The sequence below is a fragment of the Pomacea canaliculata genome, linkage group LG8 (assembly GCF_003073045.1).
Source record: "Pomacea canaliculata isolate SZHN2017 linkage group LG8, ASM307304v1, whole genome shotgun sequence".
NCBI lineage: Eukaryota > Metazoa > Mollusca > Gastropoda > Architaenioglossa > Ampullariidae > Pomacea > Pomacea canaliculata.
The window spans coordinates 23,191,559-23,210,315 of record NC_037597.1 but is presented as its reverse complement, the minus strand read 5'-3'; the positions used below and the strand labels follow the sequence as shown (position 1 = coordinate 23,210,315).

At 45.5% G+C, this 18,757-nt stretch overlaps 1 protein-coding gene across 1 annotated transcript in view; it reads right to left on the bottom strand.

Moving 5' to 3' along the window:
- Positions 1 to 564: 564 nt before the first annotated feature.
- The window catches only part of LOC112570446, a 60,676-nt gene continuing 42,483 nt past the window's right edge, over positions 565 to 18,757 (bottom strand). The window contains exons 3-13 of the mRNA XM_025248865.1: positions 16,596 to 16,670; positions 14,295 to 14,369; positions 9,862 to 9,951; positions 9,099 to 9,167; positions 7,818 to 7,886; positions 7,417 to 7,491; positions 6,355 to 6,806; positions 6,101 to 6,322; positions 5,677 to 5,824; positions 4,810 to 5,056; positions 565 to 2,860 (exon numbers count right to left, since the gene is read on the bottom strand). Coding sequence (XP_025104650.1) covers positions 1,175 to 2,860; positions 4,810 to 5,056; positions 5,677 to 5,824; positions 6,101 to 6,322; positions 6,355 to 6,806; positions 7,417 to 7,491; positions 7,818 to 7,886; positions 9,099 to 9,167; positions 9,862 to 9,951; positions 14,295 to 14,369; positions 16,596 to 16,670 — 3,208 coding nt within the window. The 3' untranslated portion in view covers positions 565 to 1,174. The remainder of the gene's footprint in view (positions 2,861 to 4,809; positions 5,057 to 5,676; positions 5,825 to 6,100; positions 6,323 to 6,354; positions 6,807 to 7,416; positions 7,492 to 7,817; positions 7,887 to 9,098; positions 9,168 to 9,861; positions 9,952 to 14,294; positions 14,370 to 16,595; positions 16,671 to 18,757) is intronic.

The window sequence follows — 18,757 nt, the reverse complement described above, 5'->3', positions numbered from 1 at the left end:
ACGTCGGTCTTGGCGTGAACTTGGTTCAGACAAAGCCTGTGGTCTGACCAGAGATAAAACATTTCTGCGTGTTTCCAATGTTGACACCTGGTAAGCCCCCCACGGTAGGAGTGGGGCTGGGGAGGGGAATCTCCTGTCCGGAATGTAGTTGCACCACACGAAAGTCCGTCTGGATGACACGTGACCTACCGATGACGTCACTGGGGTCGACGCTCTCGTGTTTTCAGTTAAAAGAAAAGAATAAATGCAGAACAAAACTTAATAAAGGGGTGGTGGAGGGGAGATACTGAGGAAAGGGAAGAAAGGAGGAAGTGGGATCAGGAATGCAAGATGAACAGTTGGAAACGGAACCGGATGAAGTGGGTAAAGGGAGGCAACAGGAACTGGTGGATATGACATGAAAGCTGCACTGTGAAGGGCGGAGTGGGACAGTGACAGTGGTCTGCGAGTGTGGTGAGGGCTGCTCACTCGTGCGCATGCCTGCGTGTGTGTGTGTGTACGTGTGATGAGTAGTAACTTTTGGGACTGGCAGAGCTGTGTGTGTGTGTGAATGAAAGAGTATGTGTTAGGGGAATTGATGTGTGCTTGTGTGTGTTGGGTAGTGTTTATGTGACTGGCATGTGTGTGTGTGACAGAGAGAAATGTAATGGGGACAGATTTGACCGTATGTGTGTTTGGGACTGGCAGGTGTGTATGTCTGTTTGTACCAGCGTGCATGAATAGCTCTTGCCATCCATGGTCGCAACAGCACCATCGTATTGAAAAAAAAACAAACAAAACAAGCGTTCGACCTCAGCAACCCTCAACCCTCAACCATCTATGCATCCTTCAGCACTGACAATGGGGTTCTTCTTTCATCAGGGCGGACTACAGCAATTGTGGAGGTGAGAAAGTGGAGCTACACGCATGCGCAGATGAGAATTATCCACTTGTAATGCTGGGACCACAAGAAGAGTCACCGACAGCAACACACACACACTTACAGAACTTACATTACAGAGCCTTCGTCACAGTGTCGCTTTCGAAAAAAGCTCAGACCTCTCAATACCGTTTTTTTTTTAAAGTCGGGTAGGTTAGTAGGGGATGAGAAGAACTGGAGAGACCCAAGACCTCCGAAGGGTAAGTAGTATTCAATGTTCGTGTCCCTGGTGAGCCCCTGGGATCCGCACTGACCCTACAGTAGCGACTGTTTGACCTTACTCTCATCGTCCAAGTAGTCTTCATCGGTGCCGGACGAGCAGTTGTCGTCTTGCAAGATGGTGGAGCCGTGCGTGATGCGCACCAGCTGGTAGTGGGGCAAGGGGCGGGTGGGGCTGTCGCCGTCGGAGGCCAGGCGCTGACGAGCGGCCGCCGTGACGTCACTACTACGAGTGCGGATGCGCGCACAGGCCAAGGAGGGGCTGCCTACCCGCTCGCCGCAACCGCTCTCCATGGACGTCTTGCGGGAGGTGGCCACCGCCCGGGCAGTTCCCGGCCACTCCCCCTCCTGCCCAGAGCCGAAGCTGTCCATCCGCGTCCAGGAGGAGTCGCTGATGTAGGAGGTCTCAGTGTTGCTGCTGATGCTGGTGTCCAGTGACGGCTGCTTGTCCAGCAAGTATCGGGAGGAGCGGCGCCGGCCTTCGCGACCAAGATCTCGGTCCTTGGCGGCGGCGGCGGCTGCGGCAGCAGGGGGGTACAGCACAACGTACTCGCTGGCGCTCCGCACGCGGCCCAGCGGTTTGCCGTCGAAAAGATCGCGGAGCGAGTCACGTGCCTCGAGCACGCGCTCCTCGTGTGTGCCGCTGCCGCCATCATCAGACACCTGGCTCGACTCCGGTACAACGCTGAGCCTCCGCTCCTTGCCAGCGCCGTGCTTGACACCGCCGCCTCCGCTATTGGGCGTCTCCGGTGCCGAGCTGCTGCCGTTGAGCGCCGCTCCGCCTCCTCCTCCGCCACCGCCACCGCTCGCCGCAGCAGAAACTGCCGCCGCCGCCGCCTGAGACACCAGCGAGGAGGCGGCCTGAAGAAAGCCCAGCCGCTTGAACGCCTCGCGCGGTGACTGGCGCGGCGAGGCGTGCGGCGTGCCTTGTGGGGAGTGCTTTGGTGTGTTGCCGTTGAGGGAGCAGCGCGAACTCTTGGTGCTGACGTGCGACAGGAAGGTGAGATCCGAGTGGTGGTGCGGCACGCTCTGCAGCACCAGACCGTTGTGGCGCGAGGTGGTGACGGACTTGCGGGTCAGGGTGCCCTTGTACTGGTTGGCGCGCTGCGTGCACACCCCGTAGCGGCCCAACAGGATGAAGACGTCCTTGCGGAACTGCTTGGTGAGGATGACGTAGAGAAACGGGTTGGCACAGGAGTTGAGCGGGTAAAAGAAGACCAACAGGATCTTAGAGTTGCTGATGTCGATCATGGGGAAGCCGAAGGAAGCGGTGAGCCCGAAGAAGGCGATGGGCGCCCAGCAGATAAAGTTGGTCAACACCAGGATTGACATCCTCTTGGCGATGGTGGCGTCGTTGCTGCGAGCCATGGTGTCGCTGGCCCGCACCTTCATGAACATGCTGATGTAGCAGCCGCAGATGACGGTGAAGGCCAGGCCGTTGAGCAGGAGGATGGCGACGATGTAGAGCTTGTCCCAGATGTCCTTGGCCTCCATGGGCAAGCACATGCTGACGGCCCCGTACCCCGAAACACCCACCAAGGGTAGAAGCGCCATGGTGCTGGCGTACAGCCACCCCGTGAGCATCAGCCCCCAGGCCTGCTTGATGCGGAGTCGCTTGGTCAGGTGGATGGCGTAGCTGATGGCGTACCAGCGCTCCACCGTGATGACCATCAGCACAAACACCGATAACTCGCTGGAGAAGACCGTCAGGAACCCAGCCACCTGCATAATAACAACAACAACATCAACATAGAGAACATGGCGACGACCTGTACAGTAGGCATACGGCAAGAGCCCGACTAGAAGTGGCTGGGTGCATGGACGTGCTAGCCTAGCAATCAACTAAAAGGCTTACTATTTAATTAGAACTTTTAGTAGATTGCTAAGCATGGTCCTCTTTTACAGACACAGCCCACAGGGCAAAATGAGGACAGCGAGGAGAAGCATCTTGTTTCCGAAGTTGTAAAACGATGTCCAGACCCCGAGGACACTACTTCATGTTTCTGTATCCTTGGGTACTTTTGTCACCACTTTATGACTCCAAAGATAAAACATCTGTGGGATCTGAACACCGGTTTAAAATTTTGGAAACAAGATGCTTGTCCTTGAGTTTCCCCCATGATGCCCCAGGGCAACGGCTTACCCTGGCTACCGTCCCTGATGAGCTGCCATCACTAGTCCATACTGTTAGGAGCTGATGTTTGATACGTTAACTATAAAGTTGCACAGTCAAATGTAGTTAGTTTATTCTGTCATTGTAAAATAAAGTATAATTACACAGACAGGTCTCCTAGTGTGAATAATAAACAGGTATACTTCACCTAGAATAAACAATATAATAAACAAAAACGTATATAGACTGTTTGAGCAGTGGTTCTCTTTTTTTTTCCCTTTTTATAACTGCAGACAGCAAGAAATATTATCCTCAACTACCCTACGAGTTTTAAAAATCTCCAAGGATAGAAGTATTGAAGTATTTTTACCCATATTTTCAGTAGAAAAGAATGTAATAATGAGCTGCTTCTGTCAAATGTTTCATTGTGAACCATTTTGGTTCGATCTCTTGTTCTTATTTCTTCTTCAGCAATCTTCACAGCTTCATCAGATCCTCCTTCGACAGTTCTTCTGGAATTTCCGAAGCTTAATCAACCCCTCATTCCACAGTTCTTCTTCAGACCAAATCAGCTCCTCCACATCGGTCTCGTCCACTTCTAGCTCCAGTTCTTGTGGTAATTGTACATTCTTGTTGCTCACTTCAAACGTTTTATCTTTTGTCAAATCCAAGAAAATTGGAACAAACTGCATGCTCACTCCTGTCCCCACAAGCTCTCTGCCTTCATATTTCTTCTACATCTGTCTCCCCTAAGCAATATTCTGGAGTGGATAGTAAATATTATTGGACTTCCAGAAATCTCTCGGTGTATTATCTGCATCTAGAGCTCCATTGAGTTGTCAGAAATAGCGTGTAAATGTGTAAATAATACGCCTTGAACATTGCACTCTCTCCCTGATCCATAGGTTGTCATAATGACGAAGTGTTATGGGGAAGGTGGATAATTTTTACATTATCGTTAAAATCACCAAGGAGGGTGGCCTGGGGTATTAACCAAAATAAGTAGGATCTTGAAACAATTTTGGATTTTTAACATTTTTTTTTTAGGTAAAGTGGATTTTGCATAAAGCGAGAATTGTCTGTACATTATATACAAAGTGTGTTTAGCCTAACTCTGAAAATTTGGAACAGATGACCAGACTGAGGTCCCTAGAAACTGTGAAACTAAGTCAGTAAAAACATAATTTCAGATTGAATAATAAATATGTTTCTCTTGAATAATGAAAGGGTGGTTACTAGAAGTCTTTCGATGTATTATGTAACACGACGAACATACGGCGATGATTCTGGGGAGAAAGAGAGGAACAGCACCATGACAAGAAAGAAAGATGGGGAAGGCTGGGTTATAGGGCAGAAAGATTGTGACTAGAGGGCAGGAATGTTGGGGCCAGAGAAGGCTGGAAAGATGTGACAAGAGAAATTAGGAAGGTTAAGGAAAGAAGGTAGGATGGCTGGAACATGAAAGCAGAGGAAAGTTTGACAAGAGGACAGGATGACAAGAGAGTAGTGTGGCGTGGGACCACAGGGTCCAGGAGGCCGTTGGCGGGGCTGTGGGTACCTGACATCCCCCATCGTTCTGCCAGCTGACGGCGTGTGTGAAGTACTCTCCCAGCGAGTGCACGTCGATGGAGGCCAACAGCAGCAGGTACAACCCCATCAGCAGGTCGGCGAAGGACAAGTTGCACATCAGGAACTTGGGCACCGTCATCTTGCCCCGGCCCGTCACCAGCACCACGATGACCACCATGTTGCCGCACAGCGCCGCCAGCAGCACGAACCACACCACGACCCGCAGCCACTCGTACCTGCAAGCAAGGGAGAGAGAGAGAGAAATAGAGAATTGCGAGTGACAAGACACCAATCAGAAGATAGTTTATGACAAAAGTAGTCCACGTCACCGAAATAGCAATGGTAAAACGTGTTAGACTTAAACCCCATCGACTCGATTCCCTGACCCGCTCTACCTCATCACGTTACCACCACATCACTTTACCGTTTTCGTCAAGATGATTTTATCTCGATACCCGTCATCCATCAAGCCGTTCCATTAGGCCTACCCCTACTTCTACTACCCCTAAACAGTTTACTTCCTCTAGTCTAAACCATTCATCCCTCCCCCCTGGTCCACTAATACCTAGTCAGCTGGTGATGTTAGCAACCCATTTCCTCCGCCACCCCCTTCATCTCACCATCTCCCCTTATCTCCTCATCGCGTTAATTTCCTCTTCTCCCGTCCTTCCAGCCAGTCATCGTCCAGCCACCCCAACCCTCATCATCAGTCCTCAACCCCCATCACAGACCACAGTGCATCTCACACCCACCCCTCCACACAAATCACTCCGATCTCTCCAACCCTCGGTCACAACCCATAACTTAACCCCACCCCACCACACACACACTCCTCGTCCCACAGTTTTCGTTTTACCCCATGACATCCTCGCAAGGGTTGAAGGCGTTGGGCTGCGGGGTGCAGATGACGTTGGCGTAGTTCTTGCGGACGGTGAAGGTGGAGCAGGTGTCGTGCTCGACCGTGACGTTAGTGGCCTCCCCCCACCACTCGTCGTTGTGGCCGCCTGACAACATGAGATGGTGGGGTGGTGTGTGAAATTCTTCATGTTAGATAACTAGGTCAAGCTGAAACATTCTGAATTACTCATTACATACGTTTTTTTCATCACACACTCAATCACGCAGTAATAAGAACTTCTGTTGACAGCTAAACACCTACATTTGTCTCTGCATATATTATATAGGCATGCTGTCAACAAGACAAACTACACACAGATGCAGACACACAAGCATACACACACACCACAATCACACACTCACACTCACACACACACACACACCTGTACTGCTGTGCTGTGCATACTGTGGAAACAGCATGAAGTTACCCTCAGGCCCGCCCACCCCGTCCCGAGCAGGCGCATGCGTAGTGGGTTTTCCCATACGAGAAGTGGCGGAACCCGTTGCTAGGCACCCCGCTGCGACTGTGTCCCAGCCACGGAGTCGAACCCGACGATTGGGTTGGATCGCGGCGTGCTGTGCAGCTGCCCTCCGTGGTCCTCGATGTTCTCGTCCTCGAACTCATCATCCCTGCTGCTGCGGCGGCGCCGACGACGCAGCGACACCGCGGGGTGGAAGTCGTGGAACCCCCCTAAGCCGCCGCCGCCGTCGTCTGGAGGTGAGGAGGGAGACAGGTGTGGAGCTGGGGAGGAGGTGACGCACAGGTGCTGCAGCATCATCTTCTGGCGCCGGGCCTCGTGCTCCAGGTATTCCAGAGGGTTCTGCTTCTCCGGGTGCTGGAAGGCGCAGCAGTGGTGCGGGTAGGTCAGTCGCGCCACGTCGATGCGCGAGAACTTGAAGACGGAGGGGAACTGCTTGAGGCTGGGAGTATCCTCCACATTCAGTTCGCTGATGTTGCTCAGACCCTCCGTCGGCAGGTAGGAGATGCGCGTCTTCGACAGGTTCCTAGAAACAGTGAGCCACTCGCTTGACCACCGGAAAAAAATGATACTTATACTCGCAGCCGCTCGTGCACGCGCACATACAGACCTACACGAATAAGAACCCACTGGTGATGACATTTACAAGTGTAATTTATAAATAAATGTTATACTTGGTAAATAATCGCTCTTTTCTTCTCATTCTTGGTCATAACCAGGCAACGATTCCATGATTTTATTTGTGGGGTGGGGATGAAGGCATGAAAAAAATTTAATTAGTTTTTCTTAGGTTTTCTTCAAATTCTTGCACCGTTTGTGAAAAGTGTACCGTCCTTTCTGTCAATGAGTGCTAAAATAGCAATCCTCGTGTTTGCACCACATGGCAAATTATCTTTCTTTCCCAGCACCACTCCGTCGATCGAGTTGGGAGTACAGGTAATTAGAAAGCTTGGAGAAATTTTAATTGTAGAATTAAATACCAGCAGGTGAATTTTCCAATCACAAGAGGGCAGTATGGTGGCGGTGGTGTTGTATGGTGGTGGTGGTGGTGATGTGTGTGTGTGAAGGGTCAAGCTCCCCCATAAGAAGGGTTAGGGTTATGGGGAGGTCTGTCTATGACACAACTACTGTTGTGTGGTTGACTATAGTCTCTCTCATCCAGGGACACTGCATCTCAAGAAGCAATGACACCGACAGAGACAAACGAAAGAAGAACTCACAGACTGTTGAGGTCCGCGATGCCGCTGAAGGCGTTTTCTCCAAGGACCTGCAGGTTTGGGTTGTTTTGGAAATCACTGCAAACAGACCAGAAACACGTGACAGCGGGTCTGGAAAGTCACAAGACCTTTTTCACAACCTTGTCCTGACATTTTTTTTTGGACAAAGTTTAAAAAAGACGATCCTTCATCCTTCAAACAGAAATTTCAAAATTATTAGCCGGTCCGATCGCAAAACTAGCAAACGGAAAATTCCTTTGTTCAAGAAATGTAATTGTCAAGGATATTGAGCAAATGTCGAGGGAACTTCTCTAACTTATGAAACATGTAACTTATGTTTCGTTGTATCAATTACTTGAAAATTACTTGTAAATCACGCAAATGTTTTATGATAAAATACTCACAGGTTAAAGATCTGAGATCCCTTAAACGCGTAGTCTTCAATTTCCTCTATCATGGTGTACTCCAACCGTCTGCGAGAATAAAATAATTTTCTGTAAAGGTTTATGGTAGTGCCAGATATTTGTTTCTAATGATTGTGTAAGCCTCAGTGCAAGAAATAGTGTCCCAAACTGGGTAAATACTCTCCGTCATGTTCTCGATACCCGCCTACAAAACATCTCCCACACACACAAAGAGGTCAACAAAACCGTGACGTCACGTTTGTAAACAGATAACGGTTAATTCACGTATGGTTCCCATTTAGATGAAACCCCAACAATGTAAACATATTCATGGACACGTCCTGACGTCTGTGTTGTTGTCTTTCTCCTGTGCGTGGCGATTGATGGCTGTAATAATGATGACGACAACTAAGATAATAACGACGACGGTGTTTTTAATTATTTAAAGTCTCTAAGATCTTATCGGCAGTTACTGCTTTTGGTCATCTTTATTTATGAAAGTTTTTCAAAGCCTTCTAAATTGTTGTTGTTTTGTTTTTGTTGTTGGCTACGCAATTACCAGAAGAGGAAGCGTAACTCACAGAATCACGTAAACATTCCTCCCCTGCACACGCGCGCGCACACACACACAGCCGTCAGACTTGCCGTTCATTTACTCCGTCTCTCAAATCCTATTTTTCACCCGACAAAAGTCTGTAGCAGCTTTTTGTTGTAATCAAAGCAGACTTCATGAAATTTTTTGGTGAACTTTAAATTACTGCCACCCACGTGACCTCGCACGAGTCTTCCCGTCATCCTCATTAGCTTTCCTTGCTGCATCCTTCTTCCCCGTCCCACTCCACCCCACTATTCGCCCCTTGATGTCAATACATCAAAGCATCAGCGAGTAAACAAAGTTGCATTATGTAAGATCTGCATTCATTTTTTTTTTTGCACTAGAGCTTCGCACACGCAGTTAGAAAAATATGTGAGTCTTTATCGTCGTCATTATTATTATTATTATTGGACATAAAACAGAGGCAGCAGGTCAAGCCCATCGTCAGACAGACAGACCATTAGCTCCACTCCAATAATCTTTCGGCGAGGAGACGTCAAAAGTCAGTAGAGCTATTGAATGCTCTCCCTTGGTCCTCGCTCTCTTTCTCTCTCTTTAATGGGAGATTTTCTGACTTGGTGAAAGATTGGAGTGAGGCTTACGGCTGAAAAAGAAGGTTACACTGAGAAATAGAGAAGGAAAACAAACTAAGAGTTCTTCATTGTCAACAAATGCCGTGGACTTACAGCAGCCATGTCCGGATGTTTCTGAAGGAGCCTTTCGGGATGCGTTTGATCTTGTTGATCGTCAGGTCACTGCCAGAGAGAGACAATTTGAGTCAGTCAGCAAAGGTGAAAGGTCGACACTGTCTATATAATACACACACGGAACAGCAACGCTAGGAACAATGGTATCAGATGAGAGGGACAGACAAACAGTCACACAGAAACACATACATAAATAGACATGCACGCACATATAAAAACACACACACTCAAACACATGCAACACACACACACAGACACAGTTATAGAGACAAAACACAGACACACCCAGATACGCAGACAAAAAGAAAGACTCATTGAGACACACACATAGAGACAGACACACATGTATATAGTCACACATGTTACTCAGAGTGATAAGACCATATATATATATGAGATATAAATCTATCTTTGAAAACGACCAACTTTAATGGCGTCCAGATTAACATGTGAGGTATGTTTATGCGCATGCGCGTGCACACCCAGATGCAACGACCACACTATTTTTTTCCCGAAATATTCCATTACTTAAAAGATGTCTCAGAACTTGACTGATGGAAAGAAAAATGGCAATCTATCAATCGAATGGCTTGAAGGGTTGACATGCTTCATCCAAAAGTCACGCAATTCATTTACTTTTATGCCGCAGAGAAAAATTATTAATAATAATAACTTATAAAAGCGTTTTCCAAAATTTTGCTCAGACTGCTTTATATAATATATTAAATAAATGTCTCCTTACATCTCATACATGCTCTGATTGTGTGACGGCGACATGGTGCTGAACGTGCTGAAGTCCGGGACAGTGGTCAGCCCGCTCTTCCAGATTCTCCTGAAAACATGTCCACCACAAGTGTTTATCATAACCGTGCTTTAACCACAAAAACTAAAGTGCGAATTACATGTCTTTAAAGGACTAGTGGGGTGCAACAGTTTTTCTAATGATTGGCCGAAACGGTCAAAATAATGACGTCACGATTTTAGACAGGTACGACTAATTAACATATCGCCCCAGTCTTTCATTGGCTGAGGCTTTGACAATGTAAACATGTTTATGTGGTGAGTGAGTGAGTGAGTCCTGACGTCCATCTTGTTGATGTCTTTCTGTGTTTGGTGACATATATCTCGAGACGGAAGAGTTCAACCAGTGCTTAACCACTTTTTTTCCCTCGGAGGTCAACTGACTTCAAATTTTATGGATACACGGTAATGACAGGTATGGGGAGGTCCAGACAGGGTAACAACAATGCTCTGTAGCCCGTGGTTAAAGGTAATGGCAGCAACGGATCAACTGTCAACTGAGCGTCCGTTGGTGGCGCATGCGTGGTGCCAGAGCACAAGCTGGCAGAAGAGTGTCATGGAGACGGCCGAGCCTCGTCTGGAACTGACTGCCTATCTGCATGGATGACGAGGATAAGTGCTAGTGTAACAGCGTCAGATTCAGTCCACCCTGCGCGTCACTTCCGGCATGATCCGATGAAGTGAAGGGCGTAGATGCTGCGATTAGATACACAGCACAACAACAGCATAACAAAAGAGTTAATAAATGTGGGCCATGGACCTTGTCTCCCAGACCAGCATTATTGCCAGCCATTTATTCGATACCAAAGCGCGTTTCTAAATGGAATTCAAAGGAGGGGAAATTACTCCAGCTTTTTTATAATGATGAGATGTTATTTGTTGAAACAGTCATATATTACTACTTTGTTTTATTTCTTTTATAAATTAAAAGTCAGAGATTGTTCGGGTAAAGAAAGGGCGATGAAAATATTGACATCAATTGCTTGCCGTTTTGCTGTTCTTTTCTTTTCTTTAAGAAAGTTCGATATAAGCAAATGTTTAAGTGCTCGTTTGACTATTTGAGGTCACTGTCGGCTCATTGATGTCTTTGTATCGGTGAAGGACTTCGTTAGGTTCAGCCAGACACAAATGTACTCATAGATGCGCTTCTCTCTGATCAATATTTTATAATACGATTTGAGGACGCGCGCACACACACACACACAGACAAGCATACTTGTGCTGGCCATAGTTTGCACACAGATAGCTACCCCGATACAGGAGGCCATAACTCTGAGCACGGTCAACTATGAAAGCTGTCCAGACTAATAAACAGCTCTGTTCAGGCGTGGGGATTAATTTACAATTAGCCATTTTGCATGTAAAGCGTCACGTGCAGCCTTATAACAATCGGCAATGGAACGGTCCACAGCGGCTTCTTCAAGAGACAAAGGTTCCCGGATGACGGATGTTTTGCTGCACTGTTATACGGCCATCCTCACGGCGGGACCCTCCTCCTCCCCCTCTTCCTCCTCTTCCTCCTCCTCCTCGCATGGGCAGGTAATATCGACCACTGATTGCGCTGGATGGTCTCCCCTGCAGGGCCCAGGTCTCCGGCTTTCGTTGGGCTTTGTCACTCGCTCCCTTTGAAACGTGAGGCTGTTGTTATCGTTATTACTTCATTATGTCGCTCGTCTAAATATAGATAAATCTCTTTATAATTGCGCAGACGATTGTCATTTTTGTTGACATTCGGTGGGGTGTAGTAAAGCTCCGTCAGAGCATAATATATTGGCTCTCATTTTCTTTAACGAATGGTTGTTCCGCAGTGCGAATCAGCAGGGAATAGATTGGTGGAACAGGAGGTAAAGAAGGGTTGATAAAAAAGAGAGCAAGCGAACGAACAAAACGAATAAACAAACGAGAGAGAGCTAAAATCAATTTACCTGTCTATACATTTCTAACAAAATGTTCATACATTTAGTCCCTAGGATTACTTCTGATTTTTAGAAAAAAAAAACAACAACAACTCAATGAGCAGCAATGATGCCTGGTAGAAGGTATTGGAATACAAGTCATATATATATATATAAAATATTACTGTAACAATGGCTTACACTACAGTGTAAGGCAGAGAAAATGCAAAGAAAAATAAACATATTAAGCCAGAAAATGATTACCCGAGAACAGTGCCTTTCTGTAGCCTAATGTATTGCGTATTGTAGCATAGAACATTAATATCACCAATCTATAGAGTGGGTCTAAATTATCTGAAAATAACTCCGACTGGTCAGACGTTGTAGTGCCTTGTTTGGTGTGAATTCCCCTTTTGTTGGTCCATATTGGAAAGGACCAGTCATCATCTTCACCGGCTGGGCACATCTTGGTGCAAACTTTTCTGAACACATTGCCTAAACAGCAAATTAGGGGCGGCCGTTCAAGGGTTGCTGGATTAGTCCTCCATGGCATTCACGACATCTGAAGGTGTTGGAGCTAATTGCTGTTTGTAGCCCTGTTTGAACAGCCACACTAAGCAGCTTACGAGTCCAAAGAGTTTGTTTCCTAAAAATACAAAAGGCAAACGAAGTGACTTTGTTGCACTGCACCCGATGTACCCACCCAGGACTTCAGTGAGACAACCCAATGGAAGCGATCGAAGAACTTCAGACTAGGCTTTCAAGTAATATTCATGTCCAGCTTCTCAAGGTGTCTAGAATTCTGTAAGCTGTGTTTAGTATTCTAGCAGGCATGGCGGCTGGTTAAATGTTTGGTTTGAAAAAAAGACTGATAAGCAATCTAATTCTAAAAGTCGAAAAATCCGTGTAAATGTCAGAACAATATCAGCAGTGAACAGCTCAAATTCCTGTTTGAACACGCGTTTCTGTCGACCGAATGGTGTTGATAAAACTGAGTGGTACAGACCATTCTGTGGAACAGAAATCTAGAAGATACAGGTCAGAGGAGGCTGTGGAGAAATGGCAAAAGAAGTGAAAGTAGTGCCTGGGGATCAGAACTCTACAGACAAATGTAACATTCCCTTCCCCCCGGTCATTGTTAAAATATTGCGGTAGAATTGTGTCTGCTCCACTAGGAGTTCTCCTCCGATTTCTCTCTGTAGAAAGGTGGCCAGAAGGGATATTTTAAACTTCTATTGTTCGGGAAAGTTACATATTATGGTGCGACCCCCCCCCACGACTTGGAAGTTGAAGCGCTGTCCAATAATTTTGGTCGGAAGCTAGACCAATCTCTCGATGATTTAGCAAAACATTTTTACTACTTAGAAATTGTTCTCAGACTTTTTTTTTCCAAAAACTTGGAACATAATTTTGTGTAGTCTCTTGTGTCTTTTGTAATTCTGATGTTATGTAAATCCTAGACAAAGAAAAAGTATTTACATTTATGTCTTTGACATGTCTACCTCCGAAGAAACATTATGTCTGGATAACGACTCAATGTAAGTTATTTTACTTCGTATTTCAACATTTTATATAAGCATAGATAAGTACATGTCGTTAAAACATTGAGGTAGAATTTTATCTGTTCCAATGAATGTTTCTGTTTATGTCACTCCCTTTAAATCCATGCACAATCATGACCTCTGAAGTCTTGACCTCTTTGTGTGTATGGCGATGATGTTATCTCTGTGAATGATGTTTGTAGGTGTTATGTTTATACAGATGATGTTTGTATGCATTATCTCTGTACATGAGGATGTTTGTAAGCGTTTCCTCGAGAAGGAAATTTCACTCAGATTTTGGAAAATAGAATCTTGCCCTAAGCTTTGCCCCAGTAGACCTTTTAGAAGCATCAGTAGGGACATGGACTTAACAAGACCCCACTAGACCTGTGAGAAGTATTTTGTACCGACTGAACCTGCTTAGCACTCGCTGCCAGATTGTTTTTGTGTTTTACCAAAGTTGTTCATATTCCTAGCCTTTCAGACACCACGTGGAGAAGGCTGTCAGGCGGATTGCTGGTCACGGAAGCAGAAGTCAAAAGTCGCTGTAGGTGCGGCGATGGGGTAGTGGTGGTAATATTAAATCTTCCATTTAAAGGCATGGTCTTTCATCTCCATGCATCATCAGAAAAACGATGAGAACGACGAAAAAGATCAGGCTGTGATGGATCTTTCTTTTTGTCTCTCTGTGCTTATATCCACTGGTCTGAATGTAATTAAATGCACGTTTATAGATTTGTGGTTTTGAAATTTCTTTTTCATGTTTGCGTGTCTGTGTGTATATGCAAGCGCGCGTACAAAATAGCAAGTTCACAAATGCGAAGGAATTAGTAAAAGCATAGACCGGTGGGGCAGTGAACATTTTCAAACGTTGGTAAGAAAAAGATTGCAGAAAAAACAGGGATAACAAGCGGCCAAGCGCCCTCTAGTGCACATACAGCGTGTGAAGGTTCTGGAAGGTGCCAAGAACTCCAGGTCCGATGGTCGTCAGCAGCACGCAGTCTATGATCACGCTGAAAACAGATTAAAAAAGTATAATTGGGATGTAAATATTTCGCTTGACTTCTATCTGCAAAGTGTGTCTACATATCTATGCATTTATGGTGTGTGCGTGCACGCGCGAGCTTGCATTCTCTTCTACGCAAATTTCTACAAAAATCACTGAAATATTTTCAAAGCACTAAATTACAATGCTGACTACTTGGCATGAACTTTGTCCTAGTAACCGAGCTGTTCTTCATCACAGAAATCTACTACATCATCCTGCACGTGGGTCAGACAAGGAGTTCTGCTGTTTCTGCTGCTATTGTTTAGTCAAAGTCGGTACACAGCCAGCAGGACAGCTCTTCACAAAGTTTCGCTGCTTCACCAGGCAAGTCTCCATGTCGATGAGCAGGAAGACAAAACTTGTGCAAGACACTGCAAGCCATCATGTCATGCCCACGAAAAGTGCACGAACTTGTTCGCTGCTCCTTCACGTTCAGCGAGATCTCGCTGCGAGACACCGAATGGCTTTTTCAGGGGACGACTACTCTGTTTTTTCTTCCCCTCTTCTCTCCCCTCCTTCGCCGCATTGGAGGATGCACTCCATTTTTATCCTGTAACCTGTTCACGGAGACTTGTCGAAGATTTAAACACTTCCGACCGTTCACGACCACTCTGCGTCAGTAGGGCAGACGTTATAGCGATCAATGAGTCGCGAGAGACAGAGACAGAGAGAGAGAGAGAAAAGACAGATGGAAAGACAGAAAAAAGAGAGAGGTCGTATATGCATTGTTCATTACATTCGTTTGCCATAATCATACGCATAATAAATTGTTTAAGCTATTGATGCTTATGCAAGGTATTGCAGCACATCTCCATCTCCAGAGAAAATAAAATAATTCAAATCACCGAAACATAATCTGATGATACTAAGGGTGTATGGAAAAACCTGGTCTGACCACGACAAATAATCTATATTAAGAACAGAGCATATGAATAAAAAAAACTGTATAAACAAGGTAACCCTCTCCCCTGCTTTCTATTATGATTGACAAGGTCTTATCTGCTTTCTCTTAGGATATGTCAGGGTGTATATCTATGGATAAGATAGATACTGGAGGTCACTAAGACCACGAATCAGCGTTAATTCATCTGCTTTGATATTGTAGTCCTATTTGCACAGTACTAAAAGTGTTTTGAAAAGAATCATCGCAACAATAATTTATGAAAATATGGCAGTAGGGTAATTTCGTGCATTACCGGATAGCTATCTCAGTATCGTCCTTGTGTCTTTAATAAGTTCAGATATTTCGTTCATACGTCTCTGTCTCTGCAAAACCTTCAAAGCATCAAACAATCCCGCGGACAATAAACTTGTTTCGAGATTTTACGAGGATTACAAGGAGGAGAGAAGGAGGAGAGAAGGGGAGGAGAGAAGGACAGCTCGGTCTAGGCCGATGCGTAACATCCTTTCGTTATGGACTTCATTGCGTAATCTTCTGTCAAGACGAATAGCGTTGGCACATCCGGGTCAGGCGGGGTCACTTCCTTGAATACAACTGTTCACGAAACAGCAAGCAGTCAGCGACGTGATTTGCGAGTTTCCAGCTCGTCGTCGCTTCGTCTCGTTGATGATGATGTCGTCATTGGCAAAAAATTCTTGTTTAGCCATTCTGTGACTTCATTGCTTTACATTTTTGTTTCCTTCAGTTATTCTACCCATCCCACACCCGACGCATGCGCAAACATATGCAGGAAATCACACGTCAACGAACACACAGCCACGTCTGGACGTACACCTATGGTGGCGCGCGTGCATGTTCATATATATATATATGTAAATACCGGTAAAGATAGTTTTGATCATAAGACATGAGGATGGTAACCATGTCCACTTGGACCCATGGCCGTGTCACCACGTGGTGTCACTGAAAGAGTTGGGAAAAGCTGCTCCGGAACTGGTTGCAGCACAATTAACATGCAACATGATATTCTCTTATTCCCCCAGCGAGTATAACAACATCTTTTTTTAAACAACACAGAATTAACTTTGCTTGGCTTTCGAAAGAAACTCCGGAAAAATCATGAAGAGAAAATATTTTACTCGGAAGCCTGTGCTCAGCTTCAGAGATTCTGATTAAGATAAAGAATGAATTGTTGTTTTCATTAACAAACATAAAAAACTATCTGATGCTGAATTGCTTCGTCTGTAGTTTTGTTTTTAAACATCTATACTAGTAATAAAGCCAACTTACAGAATGCGTAGCTGTCGGAGTTCTCTGAAGGCACCCTCCTTTATCTCTCTCAGCAGACTGGAGTTTTTAATGTCTCTGTCAGAAAAAGAAATCATGAAAGTCTAAGGCACTCTGAGGAAGCCCTGGAATGTTCCGAGTCTCATGGCGGCCGTTTTATAGATGGATTCCCAGCGAGGGATGTGGCAACTGTCCAGGTCCATAAGGAGGAAGTCACTGTCCTGGGGAACATGGGGAACCCGAGGACAAGCGGATTGCCTCCATGGTTTCAAAGCAGCAGCCGTATACTAGCTTTACCCCCGAGGTTGTAGTCACAGGGGCAAAGATGCTGAAGGGACTAGCACGAAGCGTGTTTATGAAACGAGGAGAGTATTTTGTGCGTGTGTAAGTGTGGATAAATTTTTCTCACAATCGGATATGTTAGAACCAACGGTTTGTAAAAAAAAAATTCTAATCTCAACTCCCTCTACCCTCCTCCCCACCACCAGAAAGCAGACGCTGACTTCCAGGCAACATTTTTCCTCCATCAGTCAATCCGTCGCGTCGTATGACGTCAGGATGCCATTCATCGTCCAGTCAACAGACCGTCCTGTGACGTCACAGGCACCGTCATGGGCCAGCGACGCAACAAAGGGACATAATCAAACACATTTTTTTCACTCGAGACTTGGGCGACGAGCGGACTCGTCGTTTGATCACGCGTTGGGTTAATTTCCCTTGAGCGGATTCTTCAGACTATTTCACCATCCTTAGCTCGAGTTCGTGAAGACGTAAAAGTTCCTGATTTCTGTGTGGGATTCAAAATTCAACGGCTGATTTCAACCAGACTAAAGTGCGTTTATTTCTAACATGATATGAATTCTCTAAAACTAAGTTGATAGCAACAACCGTTGCAACTTACAGAATGCAGGTTTTCAAATAGCGACATCTAGAGGCTGTATATTATTTTTTACTTAAAGGCCTAGTGGGAGTAAATTTTGTTTCTATTATCTGAGTAGAACTTAGTACAAGTACAAATATTGTTTCTCCTAATCCGTGTCAATAACCATATCCTCTCAACTCGAGAAACATGTTTACAACAATTCAGATTTTGTAATGTGGACCAGAATAAGGAGAAACCGTATCATGCACTGAGATTTAGTCAGTCATCATCAGAAACAAAACAGACTCCAAGAAATTAGTTTTAGTTTTGTTTTACGAATGACGTAAGAATTGTACATGATGGCAGGCACTGTGCGGCATAGATTAGCGATTAGTAGGAATATTTGGTAGGTTTTACTTTCTTGTTGTGAATACAAAATTTTATGAGAATAAAGTTCTTTTGTGGGTGTGTTCTTTACTGGACAAATAAGTATGCAGATGCAAGGGCCGGAGGATTATAATGTCAAATTAATGTTCGAAAATACTTATTAATTCATTTAGAGCCGCCTGCTCGAAATTTAATGGTAGTGTGGATTGAGCAACTGAATATAGCAACCACACCGCGATTCACAATGTATCTTGTGTCTAGTACTTCAATGCTGTTGTCTCTACAAACATTTTAAAACTTCTGCCTCGATTGAACCACTTTTGCTCAGATTTTAGGAATCGTAGCTTACAATGAATTAAACTTGTTCACTTTAAAAGTGTTTTTTTCTCTCTTTTTTATTTTGGCTTTCGGGTTTGCTTTAACAACGAGCGCCAGAATCTTGAAGCACAAGTGGGCTGAGAAATCTCATTCAAATCCGAGGCTAGGCGAGAGTCAGGGTCGGGAAGGGTGCAAGCAATTTCACAGCCGGGAAAGAACCGAATGCGTAGCGGACAGGGGAAGTAATTCCCCCAAAAGCTGGCCCGAGCGGACAGGGGGGAAATAACTCGTGCATCGGGCTCCCGCTGGCGCTCGGCGTTTACAGTGACGACGACACTTTTATGTGGCTTTTGTGGCATAATCTACATCAAACGTCCATTTGTGACTTCGATTGGGGCGCAGGTTAGGAGTCAGCAAACAAACATCTGGCCTCGTTCTAGAGTTGTTTTTCTTTTTTTCTTTTTTTTTTTGTGGACTTGGTGGCGGCTTCTGATGAGTCTGATGCTGACAATGTCGTAATGGCAGCAAAGAGTCTCTTGTGTCATTCAAAATCGGTTTGGTTAGTTTGGGGGTCAGAATAGGGAGAAAAATGTGGAAA